The 22,294-nt window shown below is 44.3% G+C and overlaps 1 protein-coding gene across 1 annotated transcript in view; it reads left to right on the top strand.

The window, feature by feature from the left end:
• Window positions 1-22,294, top strand: part of MRPL39 (mitochondrial ribosomal protein L39) — a 197,818-nt gene that overhangs the window by 5,409 nt on the left and 170,115 nt on the right. The window contains exon 2 of the mRNA XM_040338820.1: window positions 5,834-6,040. Coding sequence (XP_040194754.1) covers window positions 5,834-6,040 — 207 coding nt within the window. The remainder of the gene's footprint in view (window positions 1-5,833; window positions 6,041-22,294) is intronic.

The raw sequence follows: 22,294 nt of genomic DNA, 5'->3' as shown, positions 1-22,294 counted from the left end.
TTGTCCTGTTTACCATTAATCCCAAAAGTTTAAGAAAATCCAAAACTTCTTGTTTTTTCCAAGAACAGTAATAGAGGGGAAACCTTCCTATGGGGACATCAGTTTTGGTGACCTGGGGGGGATTTCCCAGGGGGCTCCCTTAATTTGCAGAGATATCCTCTCATTTCCTGTTTTGGCTATGGCACAGTAAGTGAAGGTAAATCTCCCCAATTGGACACCGGTGGCAAAAAAAAGAAAACTGACTTGGGTTATAACCCTCCCTTACTCTATCCAAAATGGAGAAAAAAAGTTTAGAAAGCTTACTTTGCCAGGAGGGCGTCTATGTCCTCCCATGATCACGCTTCCCACGCGCCCCCTGCGGCGCTCTGTGTGATAGCCGAGTCCTTTGGACACAGTTGATCACAGTTAGGGATAAAGGGCCAATCACAGCGGCCCTTTACCACGTGATCATCAGTGTCCAATGACAGCTGATCACGGATGTCAACACAAGCCGGTTATTGGCTTTCCTTTACTCAATAAATGGGTGTCTGTAAATCAGGGATAGACAAATTCCGGGCGCCAGGTCGCCATGGCGACTAGGCTTGGAAGGTGGGCTGGCGCCATCTGGTGGTGAGCCGTTGGTATTACAAGTTGTTACCACCATATGTGAGCTGGCGCCATCTGGTGGTGGCCGTTGGTATTACAAGTTAAGCATTACAAGTTAAAGCGGCGGTTCACCCATAAAAACGACTTTCCCCTATTACACTGCCCCCCGCATTACAATACGATTATGCCTTTAATTTTTTTTTTGCTGCTGTACATACCTGGGTATAGCTATTCACCCGTGTCCTCCGGGTTGCGAGTCCCGCGGGAGTGGGCGTTCCTAACATGGCGGTGATTGACGTTTTGACTAAAAAATTAGCTCCCCCCCGTCGCGTAAGCCGCGTCACGACTGGCGAAAGGAGCCGAACGGCGATGCGCAGGCGCAGTATAGCGCCGACTCGCCGTTCGGCTCCTTCCGCCAATCGTGACGCTGCTTACGCGACGGGGGGAGCTCGTTTTTTAGTCAAAACGTTAATCACCGCCATGTTAGGAACGCCCACTCCCGCGGGACTCGCAACCCGGAGGACACGGGTGAATAGCTGTACCCAGGTATGTACAGCAGCAAAAAAAAAATTAAAGGCATAATCGTATTGTAATGCGGGGGGGGGGGGGGGGACAGTGTAATAGGGGAAAGTCGTTTTTATGGGTGAACCACCGCTTTAAACAGCAATTCTAATGTCATTTTTCACTATTTTCACTGCCATCTTCTTCCCTCCAATTAGAACCCCCAAACATTATATATATTTTGTATTCTAACACCCTAGAGAATAAAATGACGATCGATGCAATACTTTCTGTCACGCCGTATTTGCGCAGCGGTCTTGCAAGCGCACTTTTTTTGGGAAAAAATTACACTTTTTTTAATTAAAAAATAAGACAACAGTAAAGTTATCCCCATTTTTTTTAATATTATGAAAGATAATGTTACGCCGATAAATTGATACCCAACATGTCACGCTACAAAATTACGTCCGCTCGTGGAATGGCGTCAAACTTTTACCCTTTAAAATCTCCATAGGCGACGTTTAAAAACCTCTACAGGTTGCATGTTTTGAGTTACAGAGGAGGTCTAGGGCTAGAATTATTTCTCTCGCTCTAACGATCGCGGCGATACCTCACATGTGTGGTTTGAACACCGTTTACATATGCGGGCGCTGCTCACGTATGTGTTTGCTTCTGCGCGCAAGCTCGTCGGGACGGGGCGCGTTTAATTGCTCCTAACTATTTTAGCTGGCTCCTAGATTCCAAGCAAATTTGTCAACCCCTGCTGTAAATAATCACTCGGTGAATTCCACCACCATGGATAGTGCAGGTACACTTACCAGAAAGTATGGACCCCCCATTTACTCTTCGGCAATGAGTCAACAAAGCTGGTGCGATTTCCAATCGCATATGGTAAGTCTTCCAAAGGAACCAGATATAGGTGAACCCCGATATAAGGGATATGCAATTAGCGACCTCCAGCTGTTGCAAAACTACAAGTCCCATCATGCCTCTTCCTCTGGGTGTCATACTTGTGGCTGTCATTCTTTCTATGCCTCTTGGGACTTGTAGTTCTGCAACAGCTGGAGGTCCGCTAATTGCATATCCCTGCTCTATATGATGTCAGATTTAGGTGAACCCTGGTTTCACAGATCAGTTCAAAATCTGAAGAAACAGTGCTGTAAATAATCATCAGTCTTGGATACATTCCAAAGGGTTGAATGAAAGTATGCAATGACCTCAACAGGTGCTCGATCGACGCGTTTCTTCAAATCGGACATCATATAGTGCATGGGTCTCCAAACTACGGTCCTCCAGTTGTTCAGGAATTACAATTCCCATCATACCTAGTCATGTCTGTAAATGTCAGTGTTTTACAATTACCTCCTGGGACGTGTAGTTCTGCAACAGCTGGAGGGCCGTAGTTGGAGATCCCTGATATAGGGGGTTCGCCTATATCTGATTCCTTTGGAAGACTCAGGTGTTTCTTAAATAAATGTGCAGATGAGTCTTACCGTATGTGATCGAAAATCACAGCAGCTTTGTTGACTCATTGCTGAAGAGTATGTGGGGCCTTACTTTATTATTATTTTTTATTATTATACAGGATTTATATAGCGCCAAGAGTTTGCTCAGCGCTTTACAACATCAGGGAACACAGTACAGTTACAATACAGGAAGGATCAGAGGGCCCTGCTCATTGGAGCTTACAGTCTAGAAGGGAGTGTCAAGTGGAACAAAGGGTAGTAGCTGTGGGGGGTGAGCAGATGGACAAAATGAAAATACAGTTGTTAGATGTGGGTAGAATAGGCTTCTCTGAAGAGGAGGGTTTTCAGGGATCCTCTAAAAGCTAATAAGGAGATAGATGGACAGATTGGGGTAAGGAATTCCATAGGCTTGGAGAGGCTCTGGAAAAGTCCTGGAGACGAGCATGAGAGGAGGTGATGAGAGAGCTAGAGAGCAGGAGGTCTTGAGGAGAACGAAGAGAACGATTAGGTTGGTATTTAGAGACTAGGTCAGTGATGTAACTGGGGGCAGAGTTGTGGATGGCTTTGTAGGTAGTAGTTCGTATTTTGTAGGGTTGTCCCGATACCGATACTAGTATCGGTATCGGGACCGATTCCGAGTATTTGCGGGAGTACTTGTACTCCCGCAAATACCCCCGATACCGAAATAGAATACTCCCCCCCCCCCCCCACCGCCGTCACCGTTACGCCGCATCCCCGCTACCGCTGACTGGGTAATACGGGGCGGGGAACATTACAGCTTTGAATAGCTGTAATGATTCGCGCCCCGCGCCGCGTATAGACACTCCCCCTTGCTCGGGTGAACTGTCCAATCCCGAGAAAGGGGGAGTGTCTATACGCAGCGCGGAGCGAATCATTACCGCTATTCAAAGCTGTAATGTTCCCCGCGCGTATTAACCAGTCGGCGGCAGCGGGGATGCAGGTAAGGGGGACATGGCTGGATATGGGGGGGAGACATGGCTGGATATGGGGGGGGAGTCATGGCTGGATATGGGAGGGGAGACATGGCTGGATATGGGGGGGGAGACATGGCTGGATGGGGGGGGAGACATGGCTGGATGGGGGGGGAGACATGGCTGGATGGGGGGGGGAGACATGGCTGGATGGGGGGGGGGGAGACATGGCTGGATGGGGGGGGGGAGACATGGCTGGATGGGGGGGGGAGACATGGCTGGATGGGGGGGGGGGAGACATGGCTGGATGGGGGGGGGGAGACATGGCTGGATGGGGGGGGGGGAGACATGGCTGGATGGGGGGGGGAGACATGGCTGGATGGGGGGGGGAGACATGGCTGGATGGGGGGGGGAGACATGGCTGGATGGGGGGGGGAGACATGGCTGGATGGGGGGGGGAGACATGGCTGGATGGGGGGGGGAGACATGGCTGGATGGGGGGGGGAGACATGGCTGGATGGGGGGGGGAGACATGGCTGGATATGGGGGGAGACATGGCTGGATGTGGGGGGGACATGGCTGCATATTGGGGGGGACATGGCTGCATATTGGGGGGGACATGGCTGCATCTGTGGGGGGACATGGCCGCATTTGGGGACACATTTAAAAAAAAGTATCGGTATTCGGTATCGGCGAGTACTTGAAAAAAGGTATCGGTACTTGTACTCAGTCCTAAAAAAGTGGTAACGGGACAACCCTAGATTTTGAATTGAATTCGTTGGGCGAGCGAAAGCCAGTGGAGGGATTGACTTTCATGGATACATGGATAGTGCAGGTAAGGGTAGCTGCACTATCCATGGTGGTGGATCACGACATTGCGGTGGAATTCACAAGTGATTATTCAGACACCCATTTATTGTCACTCATATGAACTTATAGATTTGGGGGTGCATAATAGTGGCCCTATGAATTGAGACTTTCACCTTTCAAGTTTTCGTTGGAATTCTTAGGCCTCTTGCACACGATACTCCTGTTTGAGCAGCTACCTTTTCAGATGTTTATTTTTGTATGTATTTGTGCGTATTTTTACGCATATGCGTGCGTGCGTGCATTTTTGCGCAAATGCGTGCAAACTTATTCTCCCGTTCTTATTCTGCAGTATGTAAATGGACATAGACACACATTTGCGCGTATGAGGCGTAAATTATAGATTTATTTTTTACTGAAGAATGCACAGCGCTTGTTTATGCGCCTGTGTGCATAGGCACAATACAATTAATGGGCTTTATTTAGGTCAGTACGTAAAACAAACAAAAAAAAAGCTGTACTGAGCTTTTTCAAGCTGCAGTGTGCCAGAGGCCTTATGGTCGCATAATATTACTTACACTTTGGCACTTTATATCACCAGAATTGTGTGATGGTTTTGTTCACATAAAGGTCAAGCACAGCACTTGTTTATTATGTTTTATCACAATTTATGTCAATTGTGGTGCTAGCAGCTATTTATAGTGTATTAGCGCAATATCTTCTTTTATCATTTATAGAGTTGTCCCGATACCACTTTTTTAGGACTGAGTACAAGTAATGATATTTTTTTTTATGTACTCGCCGATACCGAATACCGATACTTTTTTTTTTCAAATGTGTCCCCAAACATATGCAGCCATGTCCCCAAACATATTGCAGCCATGTCCCCAAACATATTGCAGCCATGTCCCCAAACATATTGCAGCCATGTCCCCAAACATATTGCAGCCATGTCCCCCCCATATACGCAGCCATGTCCCCCCATATACGCAGCCATGTCCCCCCCATATACGCAGCCATGTCCCCCGTACCTACTGTAAATGATGCCGCCGCGTTAATCACCACGCTGTGTATAGAGACACTCCCCCTTGCTCGCAATTGGACAGATCCATCCAAGGGGGAGTGTCTATGCGCGGCGGGGAAAACAGCTATTCAAACAAAAACTGACTGTAATGTTCCCCGCGCCGCGGTGATTAACGTGGCAGCGGCGGTGGCTTTGCGACACACGACGGCGGCGGTTGCGGCGGGGGGGGGGGGGAAGTATTCTATTTTGGCATCGGGGGTATTTGCGGGAGTATGAGTACTCCCGCTAATACTCGGTATCGGTCCCTATACCGATACTGGTATCAGTATCGGGACAACCCTAATCATGTATGGTGATCCGTTACCAGGATTCTCATGTTTCAGGCTTTTCCTAGTACTGGACGTATTTGCGATAATGAAATGTGAATGTTTATATTGTCCCACATTTGTAATGCTAATTCTATAAAAACACATTGTATTTGCTTACTATATTAATGTCACTATTTTGATTATTTCCAGGGTTTTATACTGTGTCTGCAGCCACTAAACTAGCCAATGGTGAGATCTCTCTGAGACGCTCCGCGCTGTTTGATAAAGAAAAGGAGAGGCAGCTATCGCTGAGTCCTCTCACTGAGAAGATAGAGGTGAGGTTTGTTGGGAAGGCCAATCCAGGGACTACTTTTGTGGTGAACAAGGGGATCTCCACTCCATACAACTGTGCAATGCGTAAGTATGCGGTCTGTATAGACTTTTATGTGCCTTTGGGGGAAAAAAAAAAACATCTGTCTTAAAGTGAGTTACATACAGAACTGTGTGAAAAATGCTGTAAAGCGAGGATGTTCTGAAAATAGGTAATTTTTATATATTTGTTTATTCTTCAAAAATCACGAGAACACATCTTCTAGTTAAAGCGGGATTTCACCTAAAAGGGATGTTCCATTCCCCCCCCCCCTTCCTCTAACACCTTTTGAACACACTTTTTGTGGGAGGGGGCCTAGTATTGAAAGGTACTCACTCCCATCTCTACCTAGGTCGCCTAGGCTATCCAAGTATAAGTTTGGCCCCCTCTCTTGCCCTGCAGCTTTCTGGGACACGTCGCAAGTCCCAGAAAGCTGCAGGACCATTCACAGGACACAGCGTGCCTCGTGCATACGCAGTATTAAGCTGGCCGTGAAGCCGATAGGACTCGCAGCCGACTTCCTATAGTAAAGATACTGACTCTGGGGACCCGAAGTCTGGTGAAGAAACCCTCCGGGGGAGGACAGCACTGGATCCCTGCACAGGTAAGTGTTCTATTAAAAGTCAACACTAACTGTGTTTAAAAAAAAAAAAACATTTTAAATCAGTTATGACCAGTGGCGGCCCGGGCACCTCTATTTATGGCCGCCACCCCTCTCCGCCCATTTCAGAATGCTGGGCGCATGAATTTCAGCGACGGGATGTTTTTTTTTGAAGCACCCGATTAGAGCTAGAGGCTCTAATCTTCAAAATGGGGTGGGCTAGGGGTGCAGAGCATTGCGCTACGAGTCCACCCAGGTGTTAAAACAGCGAATGAACATGAATCCTCAATCCAGCCGATTGGTCGAAAAGAGAAGAGTCCCGATTGGCCGCCGAGGAGGGGGGAGGAAACGGAAGCCGCCACTGCCGTGATGCTTGTAGAGAGTAGGGGAAGCCGCCGCCGAGCAGGGGAAGCCCGGGAGAAGCGCTGCCCATCATAGAATGGGGTAAGTGCTCCAGACCCGACTGACCGGGGGGGTGGCAGGACTTGTGGTAATGTTTGCCACCCCCCCCAAAAAAATTGCCGCTGGCTGCCACTGGTTCTGAGTGTTCATCTCAGCCTCTCTGTGCAGTCCAGCACACACTCTCGATTTTCTTATCCCCCTCCCTTCGGCCCCTTTCACATTGAGGAGTTTTTCAGGCGGTACAGCGCTAAAAATAGTGCTGCTATCCCGCCTGAAAAACTCCTTCACTGCAGACTCAATGTGAAAGCCCAAAGGCTTTCACACTGAGGCGATGCGCTGGCGGGAGACAAAAAAATCTCCTGTCAGCAGCATCTTTGAAGCGGTGAGAGGAGCGGCATGTATACTGCTCCTTCCCCGCTCCTTCCCATTGAAAACAATGTAAAACCGCGGCAATACTCTATAGAGGCGCATTGCGGGCGGTATTAACCCTTTATCGGCCGCTAGCGGGGGTTAATACCGCACCGCTAGCGGCTGATTCCCGCGGCAATCCTGGCGGTGTAGCGCCGCTATTTTTTGCGGCGTTATACCGCCACCGCGGCTCCCGCCCCAGTCTGAAAGGGGCCTTCCTTGCTTTGGAAAGAGCAATGAATGTTTGTTGCGGTCACATGCATCACTCTATGCACATTACAACTTAAAAATTCCATGGTGCCCTCTGATCTTGCCGTGCATGAGCCAGCTTCTCATTTACTAATAATAGTTCCTCCCATTACATTTCTCCTCCTTGACCCCGATATAAAGTTATTCCCTGTAAATATACATACCGGTCAGTCAAGAGGCTGTTGGCAAATATAGGTGGGTGGTGAATAGCCTGGGAGTAAGAATGCATCCTCGCAAAAGTTTGTAGGAGCGAGCACGAGACGTTTTCTACCTTCATACAGTGAGACCATGAAGAGTGAACATAACCACTCTCTAGCAGGAAGATGGAACAGAGCAGCTAAAAAAGAAAAATCGAGGATGATAGCCTGAGAATTCCCCCCACCACCACAAATAGAGCTTTTTTTTTTGTGGTATTTTTTTTTTGTTTTGTCTTTGCGCTGCAAATAAAAAAAAAATAGAAAATTTTGAAAAAAAAATAGTTTTTCTTCATTTCTGTTACAAAACTTTGTAAATAAGTATGTTTCTCCCTCACTGATGATGAGGCACTTACATGCAGCACTGATAGGTGGCACTGATATGAGTGCCACCTAGGTGGCACTGGAGGGCACTCATAGGCGGCACTGGTAGGCAGAACTGATCAGAAGGCAATGGCAGGCATCACTGATGGACATAGAGTGCCATCCCTAATGAGCAATGATTGGCATCCTTGGTGGGCTCTAGTGGAAAATCCCTGGTGGCCATCCTCCGGAAGTGGGCTACGCTGATAATCACCGGAATGGTTCTCCTCTACTCGTGTCTGTCAGTGCGAGTAAAGAAAAAGCCCATACACGGCTTTTCCTCTTTACACTGTGATCAGCTGTGATTGATTTGATACGATTTAACGTATTTTTAGGGCCAGTGCACACCATAGAAACGCAATCCGGATGCGTTCAAGGTTCTTTTTTGCATGCACGTTTTTGACACATATTTGATGCATTTTTAATGCATTCCAGTGCGTTTTTGTTAGGTTTTTAATGCAGTTCGGTGCTTTTTTTTTTTCCATCCCTCTTTTTTTTTATTAACTTTAGATGAGGACACGTGTGTTCCAGTGCGTTTTTGGTTCCTTAAGGGCCAGTTCACACCAGACGTAGTTCCGTTCAGTTCCTTGTGATTTTCTTTCTGCACAAAATGCATGCACAGTGTTTTCCATGTATTCCAATGGCTCTAGTTCACACCATGCAGTCAGTTTCTGCACTGGAAACTGACCGGAAACTGACTGCATTGTGTGAACTAGAGCCATTGGAATACATGGAAAACGCTGTGCATGCATTTTGTGCAGAAAAAATGCACACGGAACTGGTGTGAACTGGCCCTTAGGTGCATTCCAGTGCATTTTTGATGCGTTTTACAGCGTTCCAGTACAGGTAAAATGCTGCATGTTCTACTTTTTTTTTTTTTTGGAACTGCAAGTACTGGAGTGAACTATGCCATTGAAAACCATATAACCTACTTTCCATGCGTTTTTGATGCAGAAACACATGCACTGGACTGCATGTGGCGTGAACTGGCCCTTACTGTTTATGCACTTTGTAGGTTAATTGATAAATAAAAGCCATTCATTTACAGTATAACTAAAAACTAGGGTTGTCCCGATACCGATACCGATACCAGTACCGAGTATTTGCGGGAGTACTCGTACTCCCGCAAATACCCCCGATACCTAAATAGAATACTGGACCCCGGTCGCCACCCCCCCACCGTCGCCACCGCCGTATATCGTTAATCACAGTGCGGCGAACATTACAGGCACCTTTAGTTTGAATAGCTGTTTTGCCCGCCGCGCCGTGTATAGACACTCCCCCTTGGACGGATCTGTCCATCCCGAGCAAGGGGGAGTGTCCTTTACACAGTGTGGCAGGGAAAACAGCTATTAAAAAAAAGCTGCCTGTAATGTTCGCCGCACAATGATTAACGCGGCGGCATTATCATCATCAGGTATGGGGGACATGGCTGGATATATGGGGGGGACATGGCTGCATATACTGTATGGGGGACATGGCTGGATATATGGGGGGGACATGGCTGCATATACTGTATGGGGGACATGGCTGCATATACTGTATGGGAGACATGGCTGCATATACTGTATGGGGGACATGGCTGGATATATGTGGGGGGACATGGCTGCATATATGTAGGGGGACATGGCTGCATATATGTGGGGGGACATGGCTGCATATATGTGGGGGGACATGGCTGCATATATGTGGGGGGGACATGGCTGCATATATGTGGGGGGACATGGCTGCATATATGTGGGGGGACATGGCTGCATATATGTGGGGGGACATGGCTGCATATATGTGGGGGGACATGGCTGCAGATATGTGGGGGGACATGGCTGCATATATGTGGGGGGACATGGCTGCATATATGTGGGGGGACATGGCTGCATATATGTGGGGGGACATGGCTGCATATATGTGGGGGGACATGGCTGCATATATGTGGGGGGACATGGCTGCATATATGGGGGACATGGCTGCATTTGTGGGGGGGACATGGCTGCATATGGGGGGGACATGGCTGCATTTGTGGGGGGACATGGCTGCATTTGGGGACACATTTAAAAAAAAGTATCGGTATCGGCGAGTACATAAAAAAAAGTATCGGGACAACCCTACTAAAAACCTGACCAGGGTATAACTCTCCCTTACTCTATCCAAAATAGAAAAACTTTATTTTTGCCTTTTAGTCCTACTTTAATTGTTTTTGAAAGCATCCTCACTTTACAGCATTTTTCAGAAGTGTCAAAAACTTTAGCACAGTACATTTTGTACATTGCGAGGATTTTTAGAAAACTACAAAAGATTTTTACCCTTGGTTGTTTGAACTAACACCTGGGTGACATTGATTTTGTGTAAAGTAAGGCTATTACAGCGTTCTAATAAGAGAAAAACAACGGCAAATGCACAGAGCCAATCATGTGAGAAGAAAATGTTATTATGGAGTAGTTCTGTACACAATGTTCAAGATGTTCCCTGGTTTCCATGGTTACAAAGAAGTGACAGTTACATCTTTTTTGGGCAATTTTAAGAAATCACAGCTGGCCTGCAGATTGAAATGGAAAAACCCAGCAGGTCTTATGCGCAAGAAGAAGAACTCTCTATCGTTGATTTACCAAATGAATAGAAGGTGTTTAGTTGGCTTAGTAAATTAAGTGGCGCTCTGTTAAAGTGACACTAAACAATATCCTTACTTTCCCCAATTTATACATAGATATCCACTACTTATTCTCCAGGACTTTTCTGGTACTTTTTTTTGGTAACAATTGGCGTTTTTTGCAAGAATTTTTTTTTAGACCCTCAATCATCTATTTACAACAGAGGCCCTGGAGAATAAATTGGTGGGTGCTGCAATTTTTTAAATCACATGGTATTTGCACAGCAGTTTTTCAAACTCAATAACTCAATTTATGGTGAAAAATAAAAGATGTTATGCCGAGTAAATAGATACCAAACATGTCACACTTAAAAACTGTGCATATCTGTGCAACGGCAACAAACAACATAAATGTTGCTCTCTATAGGACATGCTTTAAAAGCCTTTACAGGTTAGTACTTGTGCTAGAATTACTGCCCATGATCTGATATTTGATATGCGTTGATCGATCGCTGTTTGTGCGAGGGGACGGGGCACTTTAAAGTTTTTCCTTTTTTTTTTTTTTTAGGATCATTCTTTGTGTCAGCAACAAGCATGTGACAAATGCTCTTTATGGAGAGGTCTGGGGTCTGAGGCTGGGTTCACACTACTACACTACTTTCATCCTACTTTGCTCTGTGTTCAATGTTTCCCTATGAGAGCGTCTTGTAGCGTCCTACACAAGTCGGTCCGACTTTGAAAATGCTCCCTGTACTACTTTTGGTCCTACATTGATCCTACTTCAGGCCCATTGAATATCATTGAAGTTGGACCAAAGTAGTATCCTGTTCATGAAAGTAGGATGGATGTAGGACCAATGTAGGATAAATGTAGGACCAATGTAGCAGAGCAAAGTAGGATGAAAGTAGTGTAATAGTGTGAACCCAGCCTAAAAGACCCCAGATCCTTAATCTGCCCTTAAAAGCATTTGCTCACACCAGGATCAGTGTGATCAAATGCTTTATATCAGGGATATGCAATTAGCGGACCTCCAGCTGTTGCAGAACTACAATTCCCATGAGGCATAGCAAGACTCTGACAGCCACAAGCATGACACCAGAGTCAGAAGCATGATGGGACTTGTAGTTTTGCAACAGCTGGAGGTCCGCTAATTGCATATCCCTGCTTTTATATATTTTTTTAAATGGTGGCGTTTACATCTGGGTAGTTCCCATAAAGATGAACAAAATGGTTCTGGTGTTTGTTCGTCTTTATCAGGGATATGCAATTAGTGGACCTCCAGCTGTTGCAAAACTACAAGTCCCATCATTCCTCTGGGTGTCCTGCTTGTGGCCGTCAGAGTCTTGCTATGCCTCATGGGACTTGAAGTTCTTCAACAGCTGGAGGGCCACAGTTTGCATATCCCTGGTCTATATGATCAACTGGCGGAGATGTCGATTGTGTCAGCCCGATGAAGCCGTGAAAGGCAGCGGAAAGGGGGGCATTCTCTCCTGCCGTTTTGTAGAAGAAATCGAGCAGCTATTTAGCCGCTAGAATTACTTTTACAAAAGAGGTGACTGCTGGCTCTAAAAAAGGACAAACCAAATAACCACTTCTAGCAATATACGGGTACGTAGCTAGTAGGCAAGTGATTAATGGCAATGTAATCAATTCTTCATGCAATCATTTTTATGTGGATAAAAAATGTGTAGCGCTGAAAAAAGTCAAAATGATTAAAAAATAATTATAACAAAAATAGTGTCCAATAAAGGTGAATGAAGTTCATATGGGAAATATTCCCGCGAGGAAGATGTAATCCTGTGTTACTCCAATGTTATTCCAAAATATGTGAAGACCCACCACCAGTGAATGTAAGGGGAGGCTTACCAGCTAGCCTGTGACCGCCCTTCTCAGGGGGGTCAGTACAGGCTCTGCAGAGATGCAGATGATTGTGAATGGTGTCCTGTGGAGGCCTCCAGGAATGATCCTTTATCTATCCCCTCTGTAGCGATGGTCAGTGCAATCACTCAGGTGCTCCAGTGATAGGTGTTCCAGCACAAGAGAAGCAATGGTGATGCAGATTTTGAAAATTTAGTGAAGCCAAATGGTATAGGAAAAAAGAGAGAAGGCTTCCAATAGTGCAGACGTTATAAAAATGTATTATAAAATGCACAATAGCAGCTAAAAAACTCTCTATAAAGAGTTGCAGACAATTTCCTTGCAAAGATGTATAAAAAAAAGCTCCGTTTGTGTCAGTACATGGGTTGCCGCTTCGCGCATGCGCAGTTCAAAAAAGAGTGACACCCTACAGTTGTTTCATCATAAACTGACATCAGGGGCACGTGCACAGTACACGGGTTGCCGTTTCACTTTTTTTGCACTGCGAATGCGCGAAACAGCAACCCGTGACGCCCTACAGCCGTTTCGTCATAAACTGACATCAGGGGCACGTGCATAGTACACAGGTTGCCGTTTCACGTTTTTTTTGCACTGCGCATGCGCGAAACGGCAACCTGTGTACTGACATGAACAAAGCTTTTTTTTTTTTATTCATCCTTGCAAGGAAATTGTCTAACTCTTTATAGAGAGTTTTTTAGCTGCTATTGTGTAGCTAAAATGTATTATAAAATGCACAATAGCAGCTAAAAAAAACTCTCTCTAAAGAGGTGCAGACAATTTCCTTGCAAGGATGAATAAGCTTTGTTCGTGTCAGTACACGGGTTGCCGTTTTGTGCATTCGCAGTGCAAAAAAAGTGACGCACGTGCCCCTGATGTCAGTTTATGACGAAACGGCTGTAGGGTGTCACTTTTTTTGCACTGCGAATGCGCGAAATGGCAACCCGTGTACTGACACAAACTGAGCTTTTTTTTTATACATCCTTGCAAGGAAATTGTCTGCAACTCTTTATAGAGAGTTTTTTTAGCTGCTATTGTGCATTTCATAATACATTTTTATAACGTCTGCACTATTGGAAGCCTTCTCTCTTTTTTCCTATATCATTTGGCTTCACTAAATTTTCAAAATCTGGATCACCATTGCTTCTCTTGTGCTGGAGCACCTGAGTGATTGCACTGACCATCGCTACAGAGGGGATAGATAAAGGATCATTCCTGGAGGTCTCCACAGGACACCATTCATGATCATCTGTATCCCCCTTCCCCCTTTCATAGACTCCCATGTTAAACGGTCATTTCTCCAGTGACTTTGGGATGGTTATATATAGGTCCCCTGGACCCGGAACTTGGCACACATGTAGCTAGGGCCGAAACAACTAATTGATTAAACGACAACTAATAGATTTATGAAATTAATCGATTACCATTTTCATAATCGATTAATCGGCCAGTAACATAATGGGGTTAAAAAAATAAAAAATTAACCCTTTATAGTACAAAAAGAGCAAATCGCTACTGTAAATATTACTTTCACTGTCACACAGTAAAATATGAACCCCTTAGGGCCCTTTCACACGGTGGCGGATCAGTAATGATCCGCCTCCGTGTGTCCGTCAGCTCAGCGGGGATCCTCCGTAAAATCCCCGCTGACACTGTGCAGGGACCGCCCTGTCTTTTCTCCGCTCTCCCCTATGGGGGGATCGGATGAATACAGTCCGTGTTCACCCGATCCGATCCGCCAGACGGATGAAAAATAGCCTTTTCTTCCATCCGAAAAATATAGGATTTTTTTCCGTCCGAAAAATAGGATTTTTTTCCGTCCGAAAAATAGGATTTTTTTCCGTCCGAAAAATAGGGTTTTTTTCCGTCCGAAAAATAGGATTTTCTTCCGTCCGAAAAATAGGATTTTCTTCCGTCCGAAAAATAGGATTTTCTTCCGTCCGAAAAATAGGATTTTTTTCCGTCCGAAAAATAGGATTTTTTTCCGTCCGAAAAATATAGGATTTTCTTCCGTCCGAAAAATATAGGATTTTCTTCCGTCCGAAAAATAGGATTTTCTTCCGTCCGAAAAATAGGATTTTCTTCCGTCCGAAAAATAGGATTTTTTTCCGTCCGAAAAATAGGATTTTTTTCCGTCCGAAAAATAGGATTTTTTTCCGTCCGAAAAATATAGGATTTTCTTCCGTCCGAAAAATATAGGATTTTCTTCCGTCCGAAAAATATAGGATTTTCTTCCGTCCGAAAAATAGGATTTTTTTCCGTCCGAAAAATAGGATTTTTTTCCGTCCGAAAAATAGGATTTTCTCCGCTTTGCGGAGGCGGGTGATTACGGGTGTCAGCGGATGTTTATCCGCTGACACCTGCAATCACATAGGGACCAATGTATGTCCCGTTTTCATCCGCAACGGATGGATGAAAATGTGGACATACGGTCCGTACATGTGAAAGGGGCCTTACAGTAGCGATTATTTGCTCTTTTTATAATAACCCCTATTATGTTACTAAACATCTCAGGCCAGGGTCACACCTCTGTTTTCAGGTGTTTTTTGCAGAAACACTACAGTTCATTTACATGGTTTCTATGGGACACGTTCACATCCATGATTTTTTCAGCTGCTGCGTATTTGGAAAGGGCAAGGACTTCTTTTTTTTTTTAAAGCAAAACGATGCTATTTTGTGTTTTTGGTTCAATGTTCTTCAACGGAGAAGCTACAGAAAAGCATATAATGCATTTTTGCAGCAATTTGTGTTTTTAATCTGCCCAACAACAAATTGGCCCAAAAATGTTTTTAAAAAATGCAAATCAACGCAAAATTATTTTTTCGAAGGTTATTAACCGATTGATCGGCCAACTAATGAATGAATGAATGAATGACTTGTATAGCGCTTCACATGCGAACTGAATCGCCTCTGGGCGCTTTTTCCAGCCAGAGTCTGCTTGGCTTGTGCGGTCATTTTACCCCGTAGGATCTCGACACGCTTCGGACACACAGTCATACACACAGATATACATATATATACTGGGCTAATTTTTGGACAGGATCCAATTTACCTACCAGCATGTCTTTGGAGTGTGGGAGGAAACCGGAATACCCGGAGGAAACCCACGCAGGCACAGGGAGAACATGCAAACTCCAAGCAGATGGTCTCGTGGTCGGGATTCGTACCAGCGACCCTTTTGCTGCTAGGCGAAAGTGCTACTCACTGCACCACTGTGCTGCCATAATAGATTATGAAAATAATCGTTAGTTGCAGCCCTACATGTAGCCCCATTTCTCCTCTACACGTGTGCAAAGGTTGTTGTCTGGGGGAGCTACGGCTGGGGAGCACCGATTTTTAAAAGCTGGGCACCCCTTTTTCATAGACTCCCATGTTAAACGTCAGTCTAGTCATGGGCACAGTGAGGCATGCAGATGGACACCCTAGGCTTATACTCGCGTCAATAAGTTTTCTCATTTTTTTGTGGTAAAATTCGGTTTCTCGGCTTGTACTCGAGTATATACAGTATTGGCTTAAATTTATTTTTAGATTAGATTTTCTATTTGATATGTTTTATAGCAGAAAATAATGTGTTTTTTTATTTTTTTTTGTTATTGGCGCAAAAATAATCTGTGGTGATCAAATACCACACTATTTGTGTGAAAAAAAATTATATAAACGTAATTTGTGTGCAGCGTTGGATGACTGCGCAATTATCAGTTAAAGTAATGCAATTCCAAAAACCCAAAAATGGCCTGGTCGTGAAAGGGAGGGAGGGTGCGGGGGTAAATCTTCCCAAGGGCAAGTGATTAAACAGAAATTTAACGTGTAAGAAAAATAGGGATATTATACTTGCATGTAAAGCACTTTGGCCAGTGCTAGCTGAAACCCCATGAACTGACAGCTGCCGGCATCCAGCCGAAATCCAAGATGGCGGGATGACGTCACACCCTACGTTCCACTAGGTCTTGTGTGCTTTCTCCTTGCTCCTATATGTACACCCTCTGCCTCTGAGCATTCATGTGCCTATATATGGTGTCAGTGAGGATTTACAACGTGGTATCGGGAGTCACATTCCCTGGAGAGAGCAAAGTGTGATATGACCTTACTGGTAATGCAGGGGTCATAGCCGGAAGGTGATGGAGGCACAAGACACATTAAGACGTTCGCATTATCACAGTGGTGATTGAACCTTTATTTGGACTTTCATGCTGATATTTGCAATATATTTGTACATTTTTCATATTATCAAGCTGGTTTGCACATTTTTAGATTTTGATGTTTTTGAGAAATTGGAGCATCTGTTATTTGAGTTGTGCTTCAATTATTATAATTTATATTGTGACACTGAGTGTTGTCAAATCACTTACTAAGTGTTAGCTGGCAGCTCCAGCTTTTTTGTATATTTAATTGCATATCGCTTGCAATAATTGTTTTTTGGTATATTGAGTTCGCTATTTTATCCTTTAACCACTTAAGCCCCGGCCATTTTGTTGCTAAAGGACCAGGCCCCTTTTTGCGATTCGGCACTGCGTCGCTTTAACTGACAATTGCGCGGTCGTGAGACGTGGCTCCCAAACAAAATTTGCATCCTTTTTATCCCCACAAATAGAGCTTTCTTTTGGTGATATTTGATCACTTCTGCGGTTTTTATTTTTTGTGCTATCATTTTTTTTTTTTATTGTGACGGCAACATTATGGCGGACACTTTTGACACTATGTGCTATAAAAATGCACGGATTACTGTGAAAATGACAGTAAAGGGGTTAACCTGTAGGGGGGGCTGAAGGGGTTAAGTGTGCCCTAATGTGTGATTCTTACTGTGTGGGGGCGTGGCTTGGCGTGTGACGTCGCTGATCGTCCTATGACAGGGAACGGACGATCAATGACGGTCTCACTAGGAAGCACGGGGAGAGGTTTGTTTACACTTGCCTCTCCCCGTTCTTCAGCTCTGTGACCCGATCATGGGACACCGGTGGCGATCGGGTCGGCGGGTCACACGGGTGCGGTCACGGAGCTCAGGTCCAGGTCACGTGCGTGCTACCCATGGCTGGGATCTTAAAGGGGACGTACCTGTACGCCCTTGTGCCCAGCCGTGCCATTCTGTCAATGTATGTCGTCGTGCGGTGGTCCTTAAGCGGTTAAGTTGTTCAGAAAGGTGGGGGTCCAGCATGAACTTTTTAAACATGAGGATTGGGGTGACCAGTGCTTGTTTAACCACTTAAAGTGGGGGTTCACCCTAAAAACTATTTTCTAACATTAGATTGAGCTGACTCTCAACATTGACAGTATGCCGTTTTTTTGTTTTTTTTTGCTGTACATACCTTGTACAGCTATTTTCTTCCCTGGCTTCCGGGTAGTGAATCCCGCGGGAGTGGGCGTTCCTATGCAGCAGGTGATTGACGTGATGACAAAAACTACCTCCCCGTCGCATAAGGAGCATCACAAGTTGCTGAAATAAGCCAAACGGCGAGCCGGCGCTATACGGCGCAGGCGCACCGCCGTTCGGCTTCTTTCGGCAACTCGTGACGCTCCTTATGCGACGGGGGAGAGGTAGTTTTTGTCATCATGTCAAACAGCTGCTGGATAGGAACGCCCACTCCCGCGTGATTCACTACCTGGAAACCGTGGGGAAAAATAGCTGTACGAAGGTATGTACAGCGGAAAAAAAAAAAAAAACGCATACTGTCATTGTTGCAAGCGAGCATAATGTAAAGGTAGAAAAATGTTTTGGGGTGAACCCCCGCTTTAAGACCCGGACCTTTAGGGAGGTAAAGGACCTGGCCAATTTTTGCGATTCGGCACTGCGTCGCTTTAACTGACAATTGCGCGGTCGTGCGAAGTGGCTCCCAAACAAAATTGGCATCCTTTTTTTCCCACAAGTAGAGCTTTCTTTTGGTGGTATTTTATCACCTCTGCGGTTTTTATTTTTTGCGCTATAAACAAAAGAGGCACTTAAAGAGGACGTACAGGTATGTGCTTGTGCCCAGCCGTGCCATTCTGCCGACGTATATCTACAGGAGGCGGTCCTTAAGTGGTTAAGGGGGGTGTGGAAGTTGTCAGTTGAGGGGGAGAGATTGAAGATGTGAGTTACAGAGCTTACAATACGTCTACTTTAACCTCCTGAGACCCGCGCTATAGTCGAATGACGGCTACAGCGCGGATCTGAAAATCCAACTAGACGTCAATTGACGTCCGCCCCTTTGGGCGTTCCCCGCGCGCGCTCCAGAGCGCGCAGCGGGGAACTTCTGTGTTGGCCGTGTAAACATATGAGATCATCTCTCATTGCCGGCTCACACAGAAACAGCGTCCTGTCTCTGGAGAGGAGACCGATCTGTGTCTCTTGTACATAGGGACACAGATCGGTCACCCCCCCCACCTACAGTTAGAACACCATATAGGGAATACATTTAACCCCTTCCTCACCCCCTAGTGTTAACCCCTTCAATGCCAGTCACATTTATACAGTAATTAGTGAATATTTATAGCACTGATCGCAGTATAAATGTGAATGGCGCCAAAAATGTGTCAAAAGTGTCCGATGTGTCCGCCATAACGTCGCAGTCCCAATAAAAATCGCAGATCGCCGCCATTTCTAGTAAAAAATAAATAATAAAAAGTAATAATTCTATCCCCTATTTTGTAGGCGCTATAACCTTTGCGCTTATTGCGATTTTTTTTTTTTACCAAAAATATGTAGAAGAATACGTATCAGCCTAAACTGAGAAAAAAAAATGTGTTTTTTTTAATTGGCATATTTTATTATAGCAACAAGTAAAAAATATTGTATTTTTTTTCAAAATTGTCGCACTTTTTGGTTTATAGCGCAAAAAATAAAAAACGCACAGGCGATCAAATACCACCAAAACCTCTACTTGTGGGGAAAAAAGGATGTCAATTTTGTTTGGGAGCCACGTCGCACGACCGCGCAATTGTCAGTTAAAACAACGCAGTGCCGGAAGCTGAAATTTCACCTGGGCAGGAGGGGGGTATATGTTCCCAGTAAGCAAGTGGTTAAAGGAGAAGTCCAGCCTGCGCTCGTTTTGCTGGGCTTCTCCTCTGGGTCACAAAGGTGCAATTCATTTTGCACTCCTGTGAACCATTTTCAGCAGAGAGTGAGCTGAAGTCCGCTCTCTGCTGACATCGCTGGAATCGGTCCAGGCACTGCATCATCCCGACATCAAAGTCTGGATCCACCTGGTGCCTGGACTAATGCCTGTCTCAGCCTCTCAGTGAGTTGCTGAGAGCCTGAGATGGCCACTCCACCCCCCTCCACAGCTCAGCGATCCAATGATAGTCAGTCAGTCAGCAGCTCTCTACTCTGGGATCTGTGAGAAGCGAGCCATCGGCGGTGTTCGATCGCTCGGTTCTCAGTGCAGAGGCGGCGGGGGACAGATGCAGCACCAGTCTGATGCTGCTTCCACCTAGGTAAGTATAAATGGGCAAAAAAAACAAAAAAAAACATACTTCTCTTTATAAATTTAAGAATGATTAAATTCTCTTAGCTAAAAAAAATCATTTATATTGCAGCAGACCTCAGAAATGTCCATGTTTGTTGTGTGCAAATATAGAGAGTGAAAATAATTATTGGGGACACAGACAGCGATAAAATCTGTCAGGAACTCTAATCCTTCCACACGCTCTCCAAAAAAAAAATCTTGGCTAAATGTATTCTTTAAAATGGCCACTAGAGGGCGGAACCTCCCTGCGGATGAAAAACAATCTCCTATTCTGTGAGCTGAACGTAAGGCGGAATCCTGCAAGTGGTTTTAAATAACAGAAAATAGTTTTCTGCTCTCATTACTACTTCACAATTCTTCACTGGACAAAGAGGATTGTTATTTCAGTTTGATATTCTGGATTGCTGTCGATTTTTTACAAGTGTATTGGTGCAGATGAAAAAAATGAAGCATGCAGTATAGTCCCTGCTAGGAAGCTTCATTCAATAGTCAGAGCTGTACACACCACTAAGCCGTGTGTATTATGTAGTCCATCTTCTTTTTTTTTTATTTTTTACGCAGGTTATAAAATGAAATCATGCATCTGATTGGTTAATATGGGAAATCTATATTGCTATATATACAACTATATCCATCTACAGTGGTTGTTAACCACTTCCAGACCTTAGGTGTTTTTCAGATTTGGTGTTTGCAAGACTAAAAAAAAAATTTCTGCTAGAAAATTACTTAAAACCCCCAAACATTATATATATATATATATTTTTTCTAACACCCTAGAGAATAAAATAGTGGTCATTGCAATACTTTTTGTCACACCGTATTTGCGCAGCGGTCTTACAAGCGCACTTTTTTTGAAAAAAAAAACACCTTTTTGAATAAAAAAATAAGACAACAATAAATTTGGCCCAATTTTTTTATATATTGTGAAAGATAATGTTACGCCGAGTAAAATGATACCCAACATGTCACGCTTAAAAAATTGCGCCCGCTCGTGGCATGGCGTCAAACTTTTACCCTTAAAAATCTCGATAGGCGACGTTTAAAAAATTCTATAGGTTGCATTTTTTGAGCTACAGAGTAGGTCTAGGGCTAGAATTATTGCTCTCGCTCTAACAATTGTGGTGATACCTCACTTGTGTGATTTGAACACCGTTTTCATATGCGGGCGCTACTTGCATATGCGTTCGCTTCTGGGCGCAAGCTCGTCGGGACGAGGCGCTTTAAAAAATTTTTTTTTGTTTTCTTATTTATTTTTATTTATTTTATTACTTTTTACACTGAAAAAATAAAAATAAAAATGTGATCACTTTTATTCCTATTATAAGGAATGTAAACATCCCTTGTAATAGAAAAAAGCATGACAGGTCCTCTTAAATATGAGATCTGGGGTCAAAAAGACCTCAGATCTTATATTTAGACTTAAATGCAAAACAAAAAAAAAAAAAAAATGTTTCTTTAACCACTTAAACCCCGGACCAATATGCTGCCTAAAGACCCAAGGGGTTTTTACAGTTCGGGACTGCGTCGCTTTAACAGACAATTGCGCGGTCGTGCGACGTGGCTCCCAAACAAAATTGGCGTCCTTTTTTCTCCACAAATAGAGCTTTCTTTTGGTGGTATTTGATCACCTCTGCGGTTTTTATTTTTTGCCCTATAAACAAAAATAGAGCGACAATTTTGAAAAAAATGCAATATTTTTTACTTTTTGCTATAATAAATATCCCCCAAAAACATATATAAAAACATTTTTTTGCTCAGTTTAGGCCGATACGTATTCTTCTACCTATTTTTGGCAAAAAAAATCGCAATAATCGTTTATCGGTTGGTTTGCGCAAAATTTATAGCGTTTACAAAATAGGGGATAGTTTTATATTTCAATATTTTTATTGAAGAAAAGAACAGAATAGTCGGCACACACAGGCCACTCGTTAGACAAATAACATTTCAATGAAGGAAAACAGAAAATAAAAATAACGATTCCAATCATTACACAGTATTAAGGCCTTGTAAATAGAGATACAATAAACAAAAAAAAAATAGAAAATTAGCCCCAAATAGACAGGCCAAAATCACCGCAAGCCCCAATAGGAGCTTGGGCACCGTTATACAATCTAACATAAGTAAATTAAAAGTCAAAGAGCAATACCGTGTAATACATAACAAGGAATCTTTATCCGTTTCCTGAG

Source organism: Rana temporaria, chromosome 2, assembly GCF_905171775.1.
Source record: "Rana temporaria chromosome 2, aRanTem1.1, whole genome shotgun sequence".
NCBI classification, from domain to species: domain Eukaryota; kingdom Metazoa; phylum Chordata; class Amphibia; order Anura; family Ranidae; genus Rana; species Rana temporaria.
The sequence above is the reverse complement of the archived record's forward strand: the minus strand, read 5'-3'. Positions and strand labels throughout refer to the sequence as shown.